Source organism: Leptonychotes weddellii, chromosome 2 (assembly GCF_054177405.1).
Source record: "Leptonychotes weddellii isolate Sample4059 chromosome 2, ASM5417740v2, whole genome shotgun sequence".
Classification (NCBI taxonomy): Eukaryota; Metazoa; Chordata; class Mammalia; order Carnivora; family Phocidae; genus Leptonychotes; species Leptonychotes weddellii.
This window is the reverse complement of record NC_138370.1, coordinates 81,425,744-81,449,622: the sequence shown is the minus strand read 5'-3', so window position 1 is coordinate 81,449,622 and position 23,879 is coordinate 81,425,744. Positions and strand designations below refer to the sequence as shown.

Genomic DNA, 23,879 nt, shown 5'->3' with positions numbered 1-23,879 from the left:
TCATTGTAATTTTAATTATATTTTGTTGATAAATAATGCAGTTGAACATTTTTTCATATATTCTCTTTTGTGAAGTGCATATTTCAGTTTTTTGCCCATTTTTGGAAATAGGGTGCTTGTTTTTTCCTTATTAATTGTGGTTTTATCATTATTAATTGGTAACAGTTTTTATATTCTAAATATTAGTCCTTTTTTGTTTGTATTATATATATAAATGCCTATTTATATATTATATTATTGTATTATAAAATATTATATTACACATGTATTATCTATATTTTATGTATTACAAATACTTCTTGTATTATACTTTCTTTCACTCTCTTAATGATATCTTTTTTTTTTTTTGACAATTTAGATTGTGATTTTTAATAGGCAAAACTGGCAAACCAGAGTCAGCATTGTACTGTGGTGTCTTTTGATGACTCAATAATATTAATTTAATGAAATCCAATTAATCTTTATGTTATGATTATTGCTTTTGTGTTCTCATTAAGAAATTCTTTCTTACCCAAGATCATGAAGATTTTCTCTATGAAGCTCCATTGTTTTATATGTTGCTTTTAGGTCTACAAGGCAGCTCAAATTAATTTAAATGTATGGTATGATATAGGGGTCAAGGTTTATTTTTAAAATATGGACCCAACTGATCTAGCATCATTTATTATAAAGATAATTCTTTCCATATTGAACTACAGTGGTGCTTTTGTTACAAATGAAGTGATTATGAAAAATGGGTTTGTTCCTGGACTCTGTTTTGTTCCATTGATCAAGCTAATTATTATTATACTGATAGCACACTGTCTTAATTACTATAGCTTTGTATCAAGTCTTGAATCCCCACAGACTAAAGCATAAAGTAGAAACCTCTCTGTATGATATAAGGCCCTCTTTCAGAGTTCAAGCTTTTATAAATAACTAATGTCTGATGCTTGCAGTAGGAGGCATTCAATAAATGTGTTGATATGAATTAGACTGGAATGTGACTTCTTATGAGTATAGAGCAACAAAAAACAAAGTGAAACATGAATACTGCCACCTCATATCCCTTCTATGAAACTGGAAGATATAGGTCTTTATCATAAAGAGTTAATGACAACTTTTATAAAAGTTGCATGGAATGGGGTAAGGGCAAGGAACATGGTGAAGATGATACCGGTGCTTCTTGAAACTCCCTTAAACAGGTTATCTTGTTCCTATTGTCAAAGCATGTTAAACATTAGCATGAGGAAGGAGGAAAAGAGAGTGACAATAAAGGAGAATTTTTTTTCTAAAGGAGACTTTTGTCCCTTGCCTTCCTCCTAGCATGGAAATTTTAGACTACATATGAGAGGTTCTCAGAGCGTACTGATGTAGCATCCTCTATAAAGCTAGTTTTAGAGTTCAATTTTTAAGAGGCTATTATAGAAGAGAGGATGGTAGTCTATAAAGTTATCTAATCTATAGTTTTGCTAGCACTGCTTAAATTGCTTTGGCAGGAATATCAGTGTATTTCATGGTTGCAAAGAATTTTGTGTGTGTGTGGATAGTGAAAGCAATCAAGTACGCTTGCCAAATTCTACAATACAAAAAAGACTGGTTAATGCTCTGCATTATGATTTAATGCTATCTGATGAAAAGGCAAAAAAAAAAAGGCCTTAAAAATGTTTTACTGGGTCTCTCTAAATACTTTTTATATTTTGACTTTCACAAGTACACATTTAACTCTAACTAGTCTTCAAAATACCTTTAATTTGGCTTTTTTTTGAGCCTCGAGAGCAAGCTTTCTTAAATCTTCAGTCTCTTTCTGTAACTGTTCATTTTCTTGCTGAAGTTTCAGCCTTTGTTCACTGACAAATCCACAGTTCTCTCTCTCAGACTCCAATATGTTTTGAAGTTTCTGAATCATTTCTTGGCAACGTGATATCTCTTCTGAAGAACTGATTAAAAAAACAAAAGGAACCTTTAAACTTAATGATCTGTAATGAAAGTCAAGAAGTTATGTTTTATAGTATAGACTTTTGTATTCTTTGTTCTGACCCATTACTCTTCACTGTAGACTTAAACTATGTAGTTTCACAATGTTGTATTATCCCAGGCAAATACAACCAATTTAGCAATCTCATCTAATAAACTGAACTGTTACCACTCACCTAGAAAATCTATGTGAAACTTTTTTTCAAATTTTGCTAACAGTGAGAATCACTGTGTAACAAAGACTTCAAGGGGATAAACTGAAGCTAATGGTAAGGAAGGTGATGTAGGTAATGATCAAAATTCCTTTATTACTTCAATCAACTCCATAAGAAGACACATTAGCTGTCTATATTACTAAATTACAATAAGACCTATTTCATATTTTCCTGTTATATGACTTAAAATTTTTTTTAAAAATAAACTTCCAGTTCTATAAGCCTCTTGTTTTATCAGTTTAAATAGGTTATATTTCTTGAACTTTCTCCACAATGGATTACTGGGTGACCCAACCTTCAAACGTATATTGCTTCAATATATTGCTAATTTTTATTCCTATCTTTAAAAATTTCCATTTTTTCAATCTTGCTAATCAAATACTGCGAACATTATCTGGTCAATACGTGTCAGAGGGAATATATAAGGTCTTTAATTTCCATAATATTTTGGCTTTTTTTTCCTATTTCAACTTTGGCTGATAAAGTTCCTAATGAAATGACAGATCTAGGCAATGATCATCAAATGATAAAATCAGAAAGATGCTAACATCAGAAATAATCACATATTATGTGCCTACAAACTGAAGTCCAAAATATTACGATTTATAAAGAATTCTTACAAAAAAATGTGAACTGGATCAGGTCAAGCCTCTTGATTTGATTACTAGTTTTTAGGAATTACATGGGACAGAGAAACAAGGTAAATGGCATCACATATATGCATGCAGGCAGAGGAAACTAGAATACAAACAACCTAGGTTTTCAACAAATTGTAAGAAAAAAAAAGAGAACTGGGGGGATAACTAGAAATAAATATCCATCTATTCACCCCCCGCAACATCCATTCATCTGTTAATGGACACTTAGGTTGTCTCCATATCTTGTCTACTGTGAATAATACTGCAATGAATGTAAGAGGGTAGATATTTTTTTGAGATAGCGATTTTGTTTCCTTTGGATATATACCCAGAAATGGATCATATGGTAGTTTTTAAACTTTTTTGAGGAACCTCCGTACAGTTTTTCATAGTGGTTGTACCAATTTACATTCCCACCAACAATGTACAAGGGTTTCCTTTTCTCCATATCCTCACCAACACTGGTTATCTTTTGTCTTTTTTTTTTTTTTGATTTAAGTTTATTATGATTTATGAATGTTATTTAAAAAACATCAGTCCATTAAGCCATGTAGAAGTAAGTATGCAAAAAGCCTGCAAACCAAAACATACTTTAAACATGGTTAAGAAAAAGGATTATCTGAAATTCTGGATTTTCCAATCACTTCGTTATGCTAATGGCAGCCTAGTAATCCTTCACTTCAGCTGAAGTAAGCCTCCTAAATCTGGCTTTACTGCAGGTTCCAACTTCTATGTTATCTTCTGTCATCTGCCCTTCAAAGCTTTCCTTTAGGGTTAATATGGCCACATGAATGCATCTTCAAATTCCAGGTCTTTGTTATTTTTCTTGAGGAAAGTCTTCCCATTCACATAGTTCTTTCCCATTGCTGAGGCTTACCAGGCAAAGTGAGCTCCAGATGGATCTGACTGAAATAAATACAGCTGCCCCTCATTCCAACCACAAATTAGTAAAGAAACTCCAAATGCATGACCATCACCTGACTGAGTATATTCTTGCATCACTATACCAGCTGAGCTGCTAGAATGGGTTCTTGGTAAATGAGATAGTATCACTGAGCTAGTTTTTGAGCTCTGTACACAAGCACTCTGTAATCTGGGCCCATGCCACTATACACCAAGCCTGATTGATTCCACTTTTTGTACACCTTGCTCATCATACAGAATGGATTTGTTTCTTCTCAGTTGCTAATACCACACTATTTGCAGCTTTAATTCCCACTGGAGGGGCTTCTCCAGCTACAGCAGTGAAAGCATATTCAATCCGGGTAAGTTTACATTTGCTGAATGCAGTCAGCCAAAAGCTGTAACTGTGCTCTGCCATCTTTACCTGGAGTCTATCTTTTGTCTTTTTCATAGCCATTCCAACAGGTGTGAGGGGACACCTCAATGTGATTTTGATTTGCATTTCCCTGATGATCAGTGATGAAGAGCACCTTTTGATATACCTGTTGGCCATTTGTATGTCTTCTGAGAAAAGTCTCTTCAGGTCCTTTTCCCATTTCTAAAGCAGTTTATTTGTTTTGCTATTGAATTGTTCAACTTCCTTACATATTTTCGATATTAACTCCTTATCAGATACTGCTTGCAAATATTTTCTCCTATGCTTTAGGTGGTCTTTTCACTCTTGATTTTCCTCTTTGTTATGCAGGAACTTTTTAGTTTGATGTAATTCCGCTTATTTATTTTTGCTTTTGTTAGTTGTACTTATCGGGTCAGATCTGAAAATCACTGCGAAGACCGTCAAGAAGCTTTCCCCCTGTTTTCTTCTAGTAGTTTTACAGTTTCAGAATTTACATTTCAGTCTTGAATCCATTTTGAGTTGACTTTTGTATATGGTGTGAGATAAGGGTTCAATTTCATTCTTCTGCATATGGACATCCAGTTTTCCCAACACCACTTATTGAAAACACTATCCTTTCCCCATTGTGTGTTCTTGGCACTCTTGTCAAAGATCAGCTGGCCATAAATGCATGTATTTATTTCCATTGATCTACATGTCTACTTTTTATGCCTGTACCATACTGCTTTGATTTTTTAATTTTTCTTTCATTTATTTATTTAAGATTTTATTTGTCAGAGAGAGAAAGAGCAAAAGCAGGGGGAGCAGCAGGCAGAGGGAGAAGCAGGCTCCTCGCTGAGCAAGGAGCCTGATGCTGGACTCAATCCCAGGACACTGGGATCATGACCTGAGCTGAAGGCAGACACTTAACCAACTGAGCCACCCAGGCATCTCCCATACTATTTTGATTACTGAAGACTTGTAATATTTTTTGAAATCAGGAACTGTGATGCATTCAGCTTGCTCTTCTTAAGATTGCTTTGTCTATTCAAAATCTTCTGAGATTCATTATGAATTCTTTTTTAAGGATTTATTTATTTGACAGAAAGAGAGAGAGCACAAGCAGAGGGAGTGGAAGAAGGAGGGAGAAGAGGCTCTCTGCTGAGCAGGGAGCCAGTCACAGGGCTTCTCGATCCCAGGATCCCAGGATCATGACCGCAGCCAAAGGCAGATGCTTAACTGACTGAGCCATCCAGGCGCCCCCATTATGAATTTTAGGATTGGTTTTTCTATTTTTGTGAAAAATGCCATTGGAAATTTGATAGGAATTTTATCAAATCTGAAGACTGCTTTGGATAGTATGGACATTCTAACACTATTATTTCATCCAATTCATGAAGATGGTATCTTTACATTTATATGTGACTTTCTCAATTTCCTTCACCAATGATTTTTAGTTTTCAGTGTAAAATTTTTTTTACTTTCTTGGTTAAATTTATTCTAAGTATTTTATTCATTTTGAAGCTCTTGTGAATGGGATTGTTCATTTCTTTTTCAAATAGTTTGTTGTTAGCGGATAGAAATGCAACTGATTTTGGTATGTTGATTTTGCATCCTATAGCTATACTGAATTTATATATTAGATCTAATGACTTTTTTGGTGGCGTCTTCAGGGTTTTTTCAATATATAGGATCATGTTGTCTGTAAACAGAGTCAATTTTACTTCTAATTTGGATGATTTTCTTTTTTTTTTTTTCTTGTAACTGCTCTGACTAGCACTTCCATTACTATGTTGAATAGAAGTGGCAAGAGTGGGCACCACAGTCTTGTTCTTGATCTTAAGGGAAAAGACTTTAGCTTTTTTCACCATTCAGTATGATGTTAGTTGTGGGCTTGTCATATATGGCCTTTAGTAGGTTGAGGGACATTTCTTCTCTAATTTGTTATTTCTTTAATCATGAATGGATGTTATATTTTGTGAAATGCTTTTTCTGTATCTATTGAGATGATCATGAGTTTTATCCTTCATTCTTTAATGTGGTATAGCCCATTTACCGACCTGCATACCATCCTTGTCTCCCAGGTATTAATTCCACTTGACAATTGTGTATGATCCTTTTAATGTGCTATTGAATTTGGTTTGCTAGTATGTTTTTTGGAGTATTTTTACATCTGTGTTCATCATGGATATTAAGCCTGGTATTCTATTTTCTTTTTTTTAATTTTATTTTCTTATATTATGTTAATCACCATACATTACATCATTAGTTTTTGATGTAGTGTTCCATGATTCATTGTTTGCATATAACACCCAGTGCTCCATTCAATATGTGCCCTCTTTAATACCCATCACCAGGCTAAACCATCCCTCCACCCAAGCCTGGTATTCTATTTTCTGATAGTGTCTTTGTCTTGTTTTGGTATCAGAGTAATGCTGGCCTCATAAAATGAGTTTGGAAATGTTCTCTCTTCAATTTTTTGGAAGAGTTTGAGAAGGACTGGAATTTAAGTCTCCTTTAAATGTTTAGTAGAATTCACCAGTGAAGCCATCTGGTTCTAGGCTTTTCCAAAACCCAAGGAGGTTTTTGATTACTGATTCAATCTCCTTACTAGTTTTCAGATTCAGTCTTGGGAGGTCGTATGTTTCTAGAAATTTATCCATTTCTTCAAGTTTATCTAATTTGTTGGCATATAATTGTTCACAGTAGTCTCTTATGGTCCCTTGTATTCGCGTAGTATCAGCTATAATGTCTCCCCTCTTTTATTTCTGATTTTGAGTCTTTTTTTCTTAGTCTAGCTAAAAGACTGTCAATTTTATCTTTTAAGGGATGCCTGGGTGGCTCAGTCATTAGGCGTCTGCTTTCGGACCGGGTCATGGTCCCAGGGTCCTGGGATCAAGCCCCACATCGGGCTCCCTGCTCGGCAGGAAGCCTGCTTCTCTCTCTCCCACTCCCCCTGCTTGTGTTCCCTCTCTCTGTGTGTCTCTGTCAAATAAATAAATAAAACCTTAAAAAAAAAAAAGTTTTATTGATCTTTTCTATTGTTTTGTAAAAATTCTCTATTTCTACTCTTATCTCTGTTACTTCCTTCCTTTTGGGCTTAATATTTTTCTTCTTTTTCTAGTTCTTGAGGTGTATGGTTAGGTTGTTTATTTGAGAGATTTCTTAATGTATATTTATTGTTAAAACTTTGCTATAAACATCCCTCTGAGAAGTGATTTTACTACATCCCCTAATTTTTGGTATATTATGCTTCCATTTTCATTTGTGTCAGGATATTTTTGATTTCCCTTTTGATCCACTGATTGTTCAAGAGTGTGTTAATTTTCCAATATTCTTCCCGTTACTGATCTGTAGTTTCATACCATTGCACTTGGAAAAGATACTTGATATAATTTTAATCTTCTTAAATTTGCTAAGACTTGTGGCCTATCATCTGATCCTGGAGAATTCAACACTTGAGATGAATGTGTCTTCTGGTGTGTAGGACAGAATGTTAGGCCAATTTGGTCTTTAGCATTGTTCAAGGGTACTGTTTTCTTACTGATTTTCTGTTCTGGATGATCTGTCTATTGTTGAAAGTGAGCTATTAGTTTCCTACTGTTACTTTATTGCTCTCTATTTTTCCCTTCAGCTCTGTTAATATTTGCTTTATATATTTAGGTGCTCTGATGTTGAGTGCATATAGTTTTATGATTGTTATTTTCTCTTGATGAATTAACCCCTTTTTATCATTATATAATAATCATTTTTGTCTCATGATAATTTTTGACCTAAGTCTATTTGTCTGATATAAGATACCCCTGCTGTCTTTGGGTACCATTTGTATGGAATATCTTTTGCCATCTCTTCACTTTTGGCCTATGTGCTTCCTCAAATGTAAAGTGACTTTCTAGTAAGCACCATATGCCTGGATCTTATTTTCTAATCCATTTAGTCTATGTTTTTTGATTAGATAATTTAATCTACTTAAAAGTAATTATTAACAGGTAATAACTATTGTGATTCTGTTAACTGTTTTCTGTTTTGCAATTCCTTTGTTCCTTTATTCTTATTTTAGCTGTCTTTTTTTGCGATTTGTTGAATTTTTATACTGGTTGCTTTCATTCCTTTATCTTTTGTCTACTACACATTTTTCTTCTGATTAGCATGAGGCTTACATAAAACATCTTATAGTTCTAAATTTGTAACAAATTTAACTTCAATCACATAAAAATCTCCACACTTTTACTTCTCTGCTCCCTCACATTTTTGTTACTGATGTCATACATGTTTTTATATTGTATATCAATTAACACACTATTGTACCTCTATTATTTTTAATACTCTTATCTTTTAACTTCTATATTAGTGTTAAAAGTGATTTATGTACTATTATTACATTCAGATTATTCTGAGTTTGACCATATACTTACTTTTACCAGTGAGTTTTATACCTTCATATATTTTTGTGTTGCTAACTAGTATCCTTTCATTTCCACTTGAAAAACTCTTCAGCATTTCTTATACAGCAACTCTAATGGTGATGTAACCCCTTTTGAGCTTTTGCTTGTCTTAGAAAATTTTTAGGGCGCCTGGGTGGCTCAGTTGGTTAAGTGACTGCCTTTGGCTCAGGTCATGATCCTGGAGTCCTGGGATCGAGTCCCGCATCGGGCTCCCTGCTCAGCGGGGGGTCTGCTTCTCCCTCTGACCCTCTTCCCTCTTGTGCTGCCTCTCATTCTCTCTCTCAAATAAATAAATAAAATCTTTAAAAAAAAAAAAAAGAAAATTTTTAATCTCTCCTTCATTTCTGATGGACAACTTTGCTGGGTATAGTATTCCTGGTTTGCAGTTTTTTTCTTTCAGTACTTTGAATATATCATACCACTCTCTCTCTGCTGCAAGGTTTCTTCTAAGAAATCCATTGACAGTTTTATAGGGGTTGGGGGGAGTCCTTTGTATGTGATGAATCATTTCCTGTTTTCAAAATTCTTTTTTATTTTTGGCAATTTGATTATAATGTGTCTAACTGAAGACCTCTTGATGTTGAGCCTATTTGTGATTCTTTGGGTGTCATGGATCTGGATATTCAACTCCCTCCCCAAATTTGGAAAGTTTTCTATTATTATTTCTTTATAAACTTTCTGTTCCTTTGTCATTCTGTACTCCTTCTGGGATTTTCATAATGTGTATATTGGTTTACTTTAAGATGTTCCATAACTCATGTAGGTTTTCATCACTCTTTCATTCTTTCTTCTCTTTGTTCCTCTAACTGGATGATTTCAAATGACCTATCTTCAAGTTTGCTGATTTCCTTCTGCATGATCAAGTCTGATGCTGAAACTCTATAGAATTTTTCAGTTCAGTTCTTCAGCTCCAGGATTTCTGTTTCTTTTTAATGGTTTCTATTTCTTTGTTAAACTTCTCATTTTGTTCATGTATCATTTTTCTGATTTCATTTAGTTGAATGTGTTCTCTCATAGTCAACTGAGTTTCTTTAAGACAATATTTAAAATTTTTGTCAAGCAGTTCATGGGTCTCTGTTTCTTTTGGGTCAGTTAGTACAGCTTTATTAGCTTCCTTTGGTGTTGACATGTTTGTCTGATTCTTTCTTGGTATCTGTGTATTTGAAAAAGCAGATTCCTCTTCCAGTCTTTACAGACTTATTTTGGCAGGTAGACTTTATCCCGCCAAGTCCTACAACTGATAGGGCTGCTTCTGGGATTGTGGTTGATTAAGGCTGAAACCATGTCATGTGGCTATTGCCAGGTTCATGGTTGGCAAGCATGTCATCGGGGTACAGTCAGGTGTTGTGTCCCATGGGTTCCTAAGGGCGCTCCTGTCATGTCACTGGGCTGGTCCATGGGTGGGTAGGACTGCTTTTGGACTGTGGTAGAGTGGGACTAAAGTTGGGTCACAAGACTGCCTCAGGGATTGTACTCAGGTCTGAGGTCAGTGGGTGTTTAACTGGAAGCAACTACAAGTGTGGCTTCTGCTGGGTCTTTTGGGTGGATTCCTGGCAGTGAAAGACTACCTCAAATTGTGGTAGAGCACTGCTGGATCCATGTCTTGTGGTTTTTGCTAAGTCTGCAGTCAGGTGTGACTTCTGCTGGGCAACAGTTAATACTCCCATCAGTTTACTGGGCTGGTTCCTGGGAGAGCAGGACTGCCTCCACACCATAAGAGAGTGGAACTAGAGCTGGGATGCAGGAACAACAGTCAGCTCTGAGGGCAGACCTGTTATCAGAAGTACCCACACGGATGGCTTTTGTTGAGTCCCTTGGTGGAGGGGGCCAGGTGTAGGACTGCGGACAAGTAGGCTTAGAGCCAAGACCATAGGTAGATGGGACCATAGTGTGCACTGCCACTGGTGCGTAAGCTTCCCTCCCTGTTTTTGGGCTCCAGCAGTGTTTTGTAACCTCCTACCTGGATCCCAAAGCTCTCACAAAAGCATTTTTGTCCAGGGATGCCTTTCATATATTTTTCTGTGGAGGGACATGGGCTGGGTACCTCCAATTCATTCCACTGTGTTGCTGACATTATTCCTCTTTATTTTTAAAATATTAAACATATTCTGTAACAGACTGAGATTTCACATAATTCAAATTAAGTTTTACTGTATTAAATAACACTCTGGGGGAAAAGGTAGAAAAATATTCAGAAGGGATATGCCAGACTATAAATTTACCATTTTAGTAGACAATGTAATAAATAAACATGATGGATTATTATAGAATATTCAATAACAAAAGAAATGTAAGTATAAACTGAGTATAAAAGCAATAATTATAAGGAAGCTACTGTAAAAGCTGCATAGTTAGTATGAAAAGAACTCAGTCTTATTAGCATTCTATTTAACTGCCAAAAAGGAGAAATTTAAAATAAAACGGTATAATACTGTTAAATCTTTTCTTCCTGAGGAAATTAGTTTTCAGAAATAAGCTTAAAGGGGCAACCGGGTGGCTCAGTTGGTTAAGCGTCTGCCTTCAGTGCAGATCATGATCCCAGGGTCCTGGGATCGAGCCCCACATCAGTCTCCTTGCTCAGCGGGGGGCCTGCTTATCCCTCTCCCTCTGCCTGCTGCTTCCCCTGCTTGTGCTCTCTCTATCTGTAAAGTAAATAAATAAAATCTTAAAAAAAAAAAAAAGAAAGAAAGACGCTTAAAAGATTCTATTTGGTGCTAAAAAGTTTTTTTTCATCATATATGTCAGTCCTATTTAAAAAAAGTAAAGAGTCTGTCAGAAAGTGTATGAATTCTGAAAATGTTAACAGAAAATCGAAAAGAATAACTTACTTTATTTCAAGTTGTTTTATTTTATTTTCTGCTGTCTTAAGTCTTAGTTGAAGATCATCTTTTGAACGCTCTGCAACCAGACATCTTTGGTGCATTTCTTCTAGTTTTCTGTAATCACTTTGATTTACTCTACCTTCATGGTAAATCTGCAAAAGATTATATGTATATTACCTTACAGAAGAAAACTGTCTTAAGAAATTACAGTTTAGAAACTGAAATCAATGATAAATAAAAACCCATAATCATGTGTTCATCTGTTCCCATCGTTACACAGTAAGACATATCAGTAACTTTGGTTATTTCATATTTAAAAAATGTTGAAAACTGACACATAAAAATTATTTTTGAAAGTATTCATGCTCACTGTAAACTAGTTTTAATATGTTATTTTAAAAATTATTTATTTTATCCTTTCATTAATGTGATGTGTCATGTTGATTGATTTGCAAATATTGAACCACTCTGGCAACCCAGGAATAAATCTCACTTGATCATGGTGAATGATTTTTTTAATGTATTGCTGGATTCAGTTTGCTAGTATTTTTACTGAGGATTTTACATCCATGTTCATCGGGGATAATGGCCTGCAGTTCTGTTTAGTAGTGTCTTTACCTGGTCAGGGTGAAGCTGGCCTCACAGAATGAATTTGGAAGGTTTCCTTCCTTTTCTGTTCTTTGGAATAGTTTGAGAAGAATAGGTATTAACTCTTCAACTGTTTGGTAGAATATGTTGTGAAGCCATTTGGTCCTGGGGATAGTTTTATTATTTTAAAAAGAAATGTAAAATATTGAAAGAAAAGAAATATTCTAAATGTCACCAATGAGAGATAACTGTTTTGATTAAATTGTTTTGAACACCCTTCAAGACAATTCTATATTCAGGCACACCTGGTGGCTCAGTTGGTTAAGTGTCTGCCTTGGCTCAGGTAATGATCTCGGGATCCTGAGATTGAGCCCTGCTTTGGGCTCTCTGCTCAGTGGCGAGTATGCTCATGCATGTTTTCTCTTTCAAATAAATAAATAAAATCTTTAAAAAAAAAAAAAAGACAGTTCTGTATTCTGATATTAAAGAATACAGACATATGCTATGGTGCAATAAACAGAACTATCTGAAAGTGATTCTATAATCTTACTCTGGATTAACTAGACCATAATCTAACTGAAAGGGGGGTGCCTCTTTTCCCAACAGGAGTGGGTGTACCCAAGCTCAGCTTCTTATAAGACAGGCTTCCTACCACAACACAGGGGCTGTAACATCCTGAGAACTGTAAAGTCTCCAGGTGCTAAGCAGCTCACATTTCAGACAAATTCTACCCATAGCTACCCCCTAAATCCAGACTGCCTGGTCAAGCAACCTGTATCTTCTCCCACTGAAAAGACTGCTTTGTCACTCCTGCTCTATAAAAAGGTAGGATATCAGCAAGTTAATGTCCCACTACTAAAATACAGACATGTGTATATCCTGTGCCTTTTCTTTACCTGTTGTCTTTAGTCTTGTTTTACATTTCCCCAATTAAGCCTATTCCTTAATCTATGCCATGTGATTTAAAAAATTTATCCCAGCCATGATGTACAGTAGGTAGCAATCTAAATGGGATCTATCCCTATTCCATAACAGTAACTCAGAAGGAATCAACCTCACAGGAGACTGGTGACCATAAATGTCCTACCTGGAACATGACATATATACTTTTGCTAAATGCTGCTTTTGTGACTCTTTTACTATCTGATGTCATTATCTTTTTATGTCACTAATACAGATATGTCACATGCTTTTTATACTGTGTAGTTCTTCTTTGAACATCAAATTCTGTCTCTACCATTTACTACTTGTTAGCGTGGGTAAGTTACTTAACCTCTGTGAGTTCCTAAGGCAGCACTTAAAACACAGTATATGCTGCATCAAGTTTCATTTCCCTGTTTTCCCAAGGCATTTTATGAGAGTGGGATATTTACTGATGGTAAAAAAGTTATTTAAATAAGAAATAAAATTTTAAACTATAGACTTTTCACATTATTTTTTCTCAAATATCACTGGGGTAATATTTTCCTACTTAAGAAATAAAAATATATACTTTTAAAAGGTTAAAATTAGAGTAATGTTATAATTTTCTAGTTATATATACTTGTTTTTATAAATAGCTTACACCCAATAAAAGTTGGCATTAAATTTAAAAACAGAAGGGAGACCAAGTAAAATTTACTATTGGGATGAAGTTTAAACAAGGAATATAGCTACTTCATAAAATTTATACCTTTAAGTAAAAAGTACATATACTGTGGCCACTCTTACAAAGAAATGTATTCAGGCAATACTAGTATTTAAGTGTTGACTGTGAATATATTCCAAATAAAAACACTCACTTACAATGTAGGGGTTGCTAGTAGGCAGTGTGATGAAAGTGGAGAGTAATAGTGAGCATTTGCAGTTGAGTTTTAGGTTAGGTTTTGGTTTTTGTTTTTTTTTTACCTTTTCTAGTTCTCCTTCCACTGCTTTTTTCTCCCTAATGGCTCGTTCAATTTGTCCTTGTTTTTCAGCACACTCCTGTAAATTCAATTCATATTGGAAATAAATATATTTGTAAAATCTTAAGAAAAAATGGATACATAAAATGATTTGTTCATAACAAGAATACCACACTTACCCTATCAATACAGCAGGACCATACTGATTATTAAGCAAAAACAAAACCAAAAAACCTCCATCTTCAAAGAGCTACCTATCTCAGGAGTTCTAAGTAAACATTCTAAATTGGTGACAGAGGTTGAGGGATTCTAGAGAGAAAAAAATGAGACCCTTTTCTCATATTAGTTTTATTCATATACTCTTATGACTTATTTTGAAAAGGAACACAGAACTGGACAGTGACACAACACCCTGAGGATAACCTGTGGCCTAAAAGGCACAAAGGTATATAAATAAATTCTAAAACTTTTTTTTTTTTTGCAAAACTTATAAAGAGCCAAGGGGTGCCTGGGTGGCTCAGTTGGCAAGCGTCTGACTCTTGATTTCGGCTCAGGTCATGATCTCAGGGTTGTGAGATCAAATTCTGCACTGGGCTCTGTGTTCAGTGGGGAGTCTGCTCAAGATTCTCTCTCTCCCTCTCCCTCTGCCCTTCTCCTCCCCCACCCTCTGTTCACATGTTCTCTCAAAAAAAAAGAGAAGAGAGCCAATGGACACAGTAAAAATTTTATTAGCATGATCATAAAACATTTCTGCTCCAAAGGTTTTAATCAGTAAAACTGAGCAAGCATATCAATCAGTTGATAAAATTTAGTATTTTGCAAATGAGAGTAAAACTGAAAACAACCATTTATAATGACTGGTTCCTCATAGCTATTTGTTTTTATCTATTTATTTTCGAGAATGGGTGTGATTATTTTCTATTAATTGTATTTTATGCTTTGGATGAACCTCCTTACTGGCAGTACACTACTGATATTCAATTATCTTTAGCATAACTCTATTTTACAGAAGTACTGTATATCAATGGTTTTAAATTTTAAAATGAGCTTCTAAATTGTGACCCCAAATGAATTCTGATTATAATGAAGACCCTTAACCCTATGTTACTAATCAGATGATTGATCCAAATTTATTATCTTTCATTAAGGCAGAATTGTTAGTGTACAAGAAATGAAACTTTAATGTGCCATATGTTCATACAGTAAATTGCTAATCTATAAAAAAGTGGTTTTATGGTGTGAAATTTGGGATTTCTCCTATGTTCATAACTCATCTTATGTGATTGTTAAAAGACTATTTTTAGAGCAGTTTTAGGTTAACAGCAAATTGACAAGTTAGAGATTTCCACTATATTTCTTGTCCCCATATGTGCAGAGCCCTCCCCCATTTTCAACATCCCTCACTGTAATGGTCTATTTATTAATACTGATGAACCTACATTGACACAACATTATCACTCAAAGCCCATAGTTTACATTTGAGTTCACTCTTGGTGCTGTTCATTTTACGGGTTTGGACAAACTTGCAATGACATGTACCCACCATTATAGTACCATACAGAGTAGTTTCACTGTTCTAAAAGTCCTCTGTGCTTCACCTATGCTTATTCATCCCTCTCTCCTCCTAAACCCCTGAAAACGTTTTTACTGTCTTCAGAGTTTTGCCTTTCCCAGACTGTCAATTAGAGTCAAACAGTATGTAGCCTTTTCAGACTAGCTTCTTTCACTTAATAATATACATTTTAGTTTCCCCCATGTCTTCTCATGGCTTGATAGCTCATTTCTTTTTAGTGCTGAATAATACTCCATTGTCTGGATGTACCAGTTTATTTGTCCATTTGCCTAACCAAAGGACATCTTGGTTGCTTCCAAGTTTTGGCAACTGTGAACAAAGCTGCTATAAACATCCATGTTCAGGTTTTTATGTGGATATGTTTTCAACTCTTTTGGGTAAATACAGAAGAGTGCAATTGTTGGACCATATGGTAAGAGTATATTTAGTTTTGTAAGAAACCATCACACTGCCTTCAAAAGTGGCTATACCATTTTGCATTTCCACCAGCAATGAATGAATTGAGAATTCCTGTTGCTCCACATCTTTCCCAGAGTTTGGTGGTGTCAGTGTTCTGAATTTTGGCCATTGTAATAGGTGTATCTGGTACATATTTGGTGTAATGAGTAGCAGCTCATTATTGTTTTAGTTTGCACTTCCCTGGTGAAATATGATGTGTAGCATCTTTTCATAATCTTATATGCCATCTGCATATCTTCTTTGATGGGGTGTCTGTTAAGAACTTTGGTCCACTTTTTTTTTTTATTATGTTCAGTTAGCCAGTGATTCATTAGTTGCATATAACACCCAGTGCTCATCACAACATGTGCCCACTTATTATTTTTTTTTTTAAAGATTTTATTTATTTGACACAGACAGAGAGAGAGACAGGGAGAGAGGGAATACATCAGGGGGAGTGGGAGTGGGAGAAGCAGGTTCCCTGCCAAGCAGGGAGCCCGATGCGGGGCTCGATTCCAGGACCCTGGGACCATGACCTGAGCCGAAGGCAGATGCTTAACAACTGAGACACCCAGGTGCTCCACGTGCCCACTTTTTAATTGAGTTGTTTTCTTATTAAGTTTTAAGAGTTCTTCATATATTTTGGATAATAGTCCTTTATCTGCTATGCCTTTTGCAAATATTTTCTCCCTGTCTGTGGTTTGAATTTTCATTCTCTTGACAGGGTCTTTCACAGAGAAATTTTTCATTTTAATTCAGTCCAACTTATCAATTGTTTCATGGGTCATGCCTTTGATGTTATACCCCAAAATTCACTGCCAAACCCAAGATCATCCAGATTTTCTTCTATTTATCTTCTATGAATTTTATAGTTTTGTGTTTTACATTTAGGTCTGTGACCATTTTGAATTAATTTTTGTGGAGGGTGTAAGGTCTGTGTCTATATTCATTCTTTTACATGTGAATGTCTAATTGTCCTAGCACCATTTGCTAAAAAGATTGTCTTTGAATCATTGTATTGCCTTTGCATCTTTGTCAATGATCAGCTGACTGCATTTATGTGGGACTATATTTTATCCCATTCCAGATTCTGTATTTTATTCCATTTGTCTAATTTTTCACCAATATCATGCTAGCTTATTATAGCTTTATAGTAATTCTTGAAATCTGGTAGTGTCAGTCCTCTGATTTTGTTCTTCTCCTTCAATACTGTGTTGGCTATTTTTGGGTCTTTTGTCTCTCCAGATAAGTTTTATTTATTTAAAAATTATTATTTTTTGAATTTTTATTTAAATTCTAATTAGTAACATACAGTGCAATATTGGTTTCAGGAGTAGAATTCAGTGATTCATCACTTATATTCAACACCTAGTGCTCAATATAACAAGCGCCTTCCTTAATACCCAACACCCATTTAGCCCAACCTTCATCCACCTCCCTCCACTGGCCCTCAGTTTGTTCTCTATTGGTTTTTTTTTTTCTTCAAGATTTTATTTGAGAAAGAGAGAGAGTGTGCATGTGCACATGAGCGGGGGAGGGGGAGGCAGAGGGAGAAGCAGACTCCTTGCTGAGTAGGGAGCTGAGCAGGGAACCCGACCTGGGACTCAATATCAGGACCTTGGGATCATGACCTGAGCCGAAGGCAGACGCTTAACCAACTAAGCCACCCGGGTGCCCTGTTCTCTATTGTTAAGAGTCTCTTATGGTTTGTTTTCCTCTCTCTGTCTTTTTCTCCCCTTGTCATATGTTCATTTGTTTCATTTCCTAAATTCCACATATGAGTGAGATCATATGGTATTTTTCTCTGATTGACTTATTTTGCTTAGTATAATACACTCTAGCTTCATCCACATTGTTGCAAATGGCAAGATCTCATTCTTTTTGATGGCTGAGTAATATTCCCATATATATAACACCTCTTCTTTATCCATTCATCAGTCAATGGACATTTGAGCTCTCTCCATAGTTTGGCTATTATTGATAATGCTGCTATAAACACTGAGGTGTATGTACCCCTTCATATCTGTATTTTTTCATCCCTTGGGTAAATACCTAGTAGTGTAACTGCTGGATCATAGTGTAGTTCTATTTTTAACGTTCTGAGGAACCTCCACACTGTTTTCCACAGCAGCTGCACCAGTTTGCATTCCCACCAACAATGCAAGAGTGTTCTCCTTTCTCTGCATCCTCACCAACACTTGTTGTTTCTTGTGCTATTAATTTTAGCCATTCTGACAGGTGTGAGGTGGTATCTCATCGTGGTTTTGATTTGTATTTCCCTGATAATGAGTGATGCTGAGCATCTTTTCATGTGTCTGTTGGCCATCTGGATGTCTTCTTTGGAAAAGTGTCTATTCATGTCTTCTGCCCATTTCTTAACTGGATTATTTGTTTTTTGGGTGTTGAGTTTGATAAGTTCTTTATAGATTTTGGATACTGTTTTCTCCAGATAAACTTTAGAATCAGTTTGTCAATATCCACAAAATAACTTGCTGGGATTTTGACTGGGATTGTACTCAATCTATAGGTCAGGCTGGGAAAAACTGACATTTTGACTTTGAGTCTTCCTATCCATGAACATGGGCTATCTCTTCATTTATTTACTTCTTCTCTGATATCTTCCATCAGAGTTTTCCTCATATTTTGTTAGATATATAACTTAGTAATTTTTTTATGTACTAAGGTAAATGGCACAATGTTTTTAATTTAAAATTCCATTTGTTCATTGCTGGTATATGGGAAAACACTTGACTTTTGTATATTATCCCTGTATCCTGCAACCTTGTATGCTGTAATTGCTTTTTTGTTCCACAGTTTTTTTGTTCTTTTTTTTGGTTTGTTTTCCACATAGACAATCATGTCATCTGCAAACAAATTTCTTTCTTCCCAATCTGTACAACGTTTATTTCCTTTTTTAGTCAAATTGCATTAGAGTACTTCCAGCTTGATGTTGTAAAGCAGTGGTGAGAGGGCACATGATTGCCTTGTTCCTGATCTTACTGGGAAAGCTTTTGGGTTTCACAGCTGTAGGCTTTTTGTAGATATTCTTTATCAAGTTGAGGAAGTTCTCCTCTGTTTCTAGTTACTGGGAGTTTTTATCATGAATGGGGGTTGGATTTTGTCAAATGCTTTTTCTGCAGCTATTGATATGATTCCCATATGATTTTTAATGTAGATATTAATAACCAGGTTGGATCACACTTCTGAATCTGGTGAATGACATATAAAGAAAGGTACATGATAAATACACTATGCATCTCTCTCCACACAATCCACCATTTCACTGATAAAATGAGGACTGAAAGAGTATTGGGTTAACCTCAAATAAAGTTAAAATAAGACAGAAAAGTTGAAACCTTTATAGAGAAATATATTAATTCTATTAAAAATTCACTGTAATGCTAAAGCAAACATTTAAAATTACTATTATTAAAAAGCTTTCATGACATTTGCTATTAATCACCACCAATACTCCTACCTTTTGGGAAAGATATGACCAAATGATACTAAATATTTTTTCAAGTACTCATGGAGTATTTTCAAAATCATATCCTATATAGTCTACCATAAGGAAAATCAAAACAAATATTAAGAATCAATATCATATAGGGCGCCTGGGTGGCTCAGTTGGTTAAGCGACTGCCTTCAGCTCAGGTCATGATCCTGGAGTCCCAGGATCGAGTCCTGCATCGGGCTCCCTGCTCGGCAGGGAGTCTGCTTCTCCCTCTGACCCTCCTCCCTTTCATGCTCTCTGTCTCTCATTCTCTCTCAAATAAATAAATAAAATCTTTAAAAAAAAAAAAAAGAATCAATATCATATAGATTATAATCTGTGGCATCTATTTAACTGGATTAGAAAACAACAGTAAAAAGATATCTAAATACCTACGGATGTGGAGATTCAAAATTAAAAAAAAAAATTTTTTTTTTAAATTCACTGATCCAAAAAAGATCATAAGGAACTTTTCATTTAAATTGTATAAAATTAATAACCAATCTTCTTACTCATTTGCTGTAGATTAACAGCAATCTCTGCTAGTTGGCAGAATTAAAACTTTGAGTATTTTTTTTTTTGCTTTTTAATTTTTTTAAATTTTATTATGTTAGTCACCATACAGTATGTCATTACTTTTTGATGTAGTGTTCCATGATTCATTGTTTGCATATTAACACCCAGTGCTCCATGCAATACGTGCCCTCCTTAACACCCATCACCGGGCTAACCCATCCCCCCACCCCATCCCCTCTAAAGCCCTCAGTTTGTTTCTCAGAGTCCATAGTCTCTCATGGCTTGTCTCCCCTTCTGACTTCCTCCCCTTCAATTCTCCCTTCCTTCTCCTAATGTCCTCCATTCCTTATGTTCCACAAATAAGTGAAACCATATGATAAATGACTTTCTCTGCTTGACTTATTTCACTTAGCATAATTTCTTCCAGTCCCATCCATGTTGATGAGAAAGTTGGGTATTCATCCTTGCTGATGGCTAATATTCCATTGTATATATGGACCACATCTTCTTTATCCAGTCGTTGTCTCAAGGATCGGAAGAATAAAAACTGTTAAAATGTCTATGCTGCCCAGAGCAATCTATACCTTCAACGCCATCCCTATCAAAATTCCAATGGCATTTTTCAAAGTGCTGGAACAAACAATCCTAAAATTTGTATGGAATCAGAAAAGACCCTGAATAGCCAAGGAAATGTTGGAAAAGAAAAACAAAGCTGGGAGCATCACGTTGCCTGATTTCAAGCTGTATTACAAACCTGTGATCACCAAGACAGCATGGTACTGGCACAAAAACAGACACATAGACCAACAGAACAGAATAGAGAACCCAGATATGGACCCTCAACTCTATGGTCAAATAATCTTCGACAAAGCAGGAAAAAAAAATGCAATGGAAAAAAGACAGTCTCTTCTATAAGTGGTGCTGGGAAAATTGGACAGCTATATAGAGAAGAATGAAACTCAACCATTCTCTCACATCATACACAAAGATAAACTCAAAATGGATGGAAGACCTCAATGTGAGACAGGAATCCATCAAAATCCAGTAGCCTCTTCGACATCAGCCACAGCAACTTCTTTCAAGACACGTCCCCAAAGGCAAGCTAAACAAAAGCGAAAATGAACTTTTGGGACTTAAGATAAAAAGCTTCTGCACAGCAAAGGAAACAGTCAACAAACCAAAGAGGCAACCCATGGAATGAGAGAAGATTTTTGCAAATAACACTACAGACAAAGGGCTGATATCCAAGATCTATAAAGAACTTCTTAAACTCAACACCCAAAAAACCTTGAGTATTTTTTTTTTAAAGATTTTATTTATTCATTTGAGACACAGAGATACAGAGAGAGAGAGAGAGAGGGAGCACGAGCAGGGGGAGAGGCAGAGGGAGAAGCAGGATCCCCGCTGAGCCAGGAACCAGACATGGGGCTCAATCCCAGGACCCTGGAATCATGACCTGAACCGAAGGCAGATGCTTAACCATCTGAGCTACCCAGGCGCCCCAACCTTGAGTATTCTTAAAAGAAACTGTACCCTGTAGGAGAAAGTAAAAGCTGTGCTGCTTTCCAAAGGGAGATATGTGGCTAGACTGGCTCTGGTCTTTTCTTAAACCTATCAAAAAATCTGCACACTAACCTAAAACACAAGTTTTTCTCCTTCCTACAAGCATAACTTAGTTTTGGGTTAGCTAAAGTATGCTTAACTTCTCTCCTTGACTTCAGTACTTAAGAATATAAATCAATAGCCAATGTCAGGTTATTATGTCTCAAACCATAGTCTGAGTTTTTGAGTTACCTGAGAAAATCTGCTCTTTAAAGTGTCTTCCTTCAGGCATATTTCTCAATGCCTAATATTTAAAACACTTTTCAATTAATCAGCACAGTTTTCCCCATGGAATCAATATGACATCAGATAATATTTAATATCTTTAGAAAAATCCACTTAGCTATGGATTACAATTGTTTTACTATAAATCATAAGAAACACCTTTTGTAATAAACTGAAATAAAAATTTTTGCTCTAAAGTGAGTTTATATAACTCTGGTTGTGGTTGTTAAGAGTTATTATTTTAAAAATTGCTGCAGATCTTATCCAATACACATTCCTTTGGGGAAAGAGAAAGAAATAGTGTTCTTGTCCTTTCAGAGTTTACAAGCCATTAAATGATGCTGGACTGGGGTAGGACCTACTTTTTCTAAGCTGTGAATCTGTTGATAGCTAAATCAGTCCACGTAAGAGAACAAGCAAAATAGGAAGGTGATAGAAGAGGAAGCAAAACTGAAAAACAACAGATAATTAGACATGACTAATTGGCCACATGGCATCCCATTAATTTTACTTAATATTCCTCCATCCTTAAAACAGATGACATTAAACAAACAATAAGTAACAATTTCTTATTCTATTACTCTCAGGATCTATACACAAAGACAAAAGTCTCATCATGTACATTACAGAGTTTGTAGAATGTGGAACATGTGCTCCTTCTTTCAGAGTTGTTTAAATACCAGTCAGTAAATATTTATTAAAGAACATGCTGTGAAAACACTTCTAGGCAATGGGGAAAATAAAAGGAGGCTTAAGACTCTTCTACTTTGAGGTATTTACAATCTAATTGGAAAGGTAAGATTTTCAAGAAGAAAGAGGAAGGGAGAAGGTAGGAGGGAGACAGGAGACAGAGAGAACTAACATAATGTAACATATTTATTACAAAACATTATTCATTGCTAAGTTTTGTAGTCAAGATTAAAAGCGATATAGAGATTCAGAAAATTAGAGTTTGTGAAGTTGAAAATATCTTCCCAATCTCTGAAAATTCTTGTACTTTTATTCCACTGTAAACAAGGCTATTAAATTCCATTTCATCAAATCTTGTTGTTAAATTTATATTTAATTTCACCTCTAGACACACAAGTACTCTTTTCCTTTCTCCTCTTTGCTTACTTATACTTCAGTACTCATTTCTTTTGGGAAGCTTGTCTTTCTTCTTTCCCACTGTCATATATACGTTCTCTTTCTCCCTCATCTCCCAGATGAACCTGGCATATGGTAGCAGTTGCAGATGGGTGCTTCAATAGCACGCTGTGTGTTCTTTGTCAAAAAAAGTAATTGTAGTAAAATCTGATAAATGCCATCGATCTTTCTTGCTAGACCATAAGTTCCAAGATTGCAGGTAACATGTTTATTTTGATTTTTACTCTGCTCCAAGCATCTAGCATAATTCCTGGCTTAATAAGTATCTTCTGAATGAACAAGAATGCCCATTACAAGATACATTAAAATGCATCCTGGCCTTTAAAATAATCAATATTCAGAAGAAAATATCAATATAGTCTTCTAACATACCATTTGAAGGGCTGAAAGTTCTTCTTTTAGTCGAGAAATCTGTACATTATACTGTTTCCTTGTGCTTGCAACCTGTAAATTAAGACATTTATAAATTGTTTAGGTTTTCAAAAAATGATTAATACCCAATAAAAATATTTAGGATAATAATTTTGATAAAAAATAAAATTGTAACTCTTAGGTCATAAAAAACAAGCACTTTTTCATGTGTCTGTTGGCCATTTGGATGTCTTCTTTGGAAAAATGTCTGTTCATGTTTTCTGCCATTTCTTGATTGGGTTATTTGTTCTTTGGGTGTTGAGTTTGATAAATTCTTTATAGATTTTGGATACTAGCCCTTTATCTGGTATGTCATTTGCAAATATCTTTTCCCATTCTGTCGGTTGTCTTTTGGTTTTGTTGACTGTTCCCTTTGCTGTGCAAAAGCTTTTTATCTTGATGAGGTCCCAATAGTTCATTTTTGCCCTTGCTTCCCTTGCCTTTGGCAATGTTTCTAGGAAGAAGTTGCTGCGGCTGAGGTTGAAGAGGTGGCTGCCTGTGTTCTCCTCTAGGATTTTGATGGACACATCCAAACGGCCAACAGACACATGAAAAAGTGCTCAATATCGCTCGGCATAGGGAAATCCAAATAAAAACCTCAATGAGATACCATCTCACACCAGTCAGAATGGCTAAAATTAACAAGTCA

At 35.4% G+C, this 23,879-nt stretch overlaps 1 protein-coding gene and 1 pseudogene across 7 annotated transcripts in view; both read right to left on the bottom strand.

Moving 5' to 3' along the window:
- SCLT1 (sodium channel and clathrin linker 1) overlaps positions 1–23,879 on the bottom strand; it is a 134,379-nt gene that overhangs the window by 8,600 nt on the left and 101,900 nt on the right. For 5 of the 7 annotated variants that reach the window (XM_081811875.1, XM_081811868.1, XM_081811874.1 and 2 more), the window contains 4 exons: positions 23,192–23,263; positions 13,831–13,905; positions 11,362–11,507; positions 1,727–1,919 (listed from right to left, as the gene is read on the bottom strand). In XM_081811875.1, coding sequence (XP_081668001.1) covers positions 1,727–1,919; positions 11,362–11,507; positions 13,831–13,905; positions 23,192–23,263 — 486 coding nt within the window. The remainder of the gene's footprint in view (positions 1–1,726; positions 1,920–11,361; positions 11,508–13,830; positions 13,906–23,191; positions 23,264–23,879) is intronic. The other 2 variants (XM_081811873.1, XM_081811872.1) reach the window with 2 other exon arrangements.
- LOC145720121 (proteasome subunit alpha type-2 pseudogene) lies at positions 3,352–11,196 on the bottom strand (annotated as a pseudogene).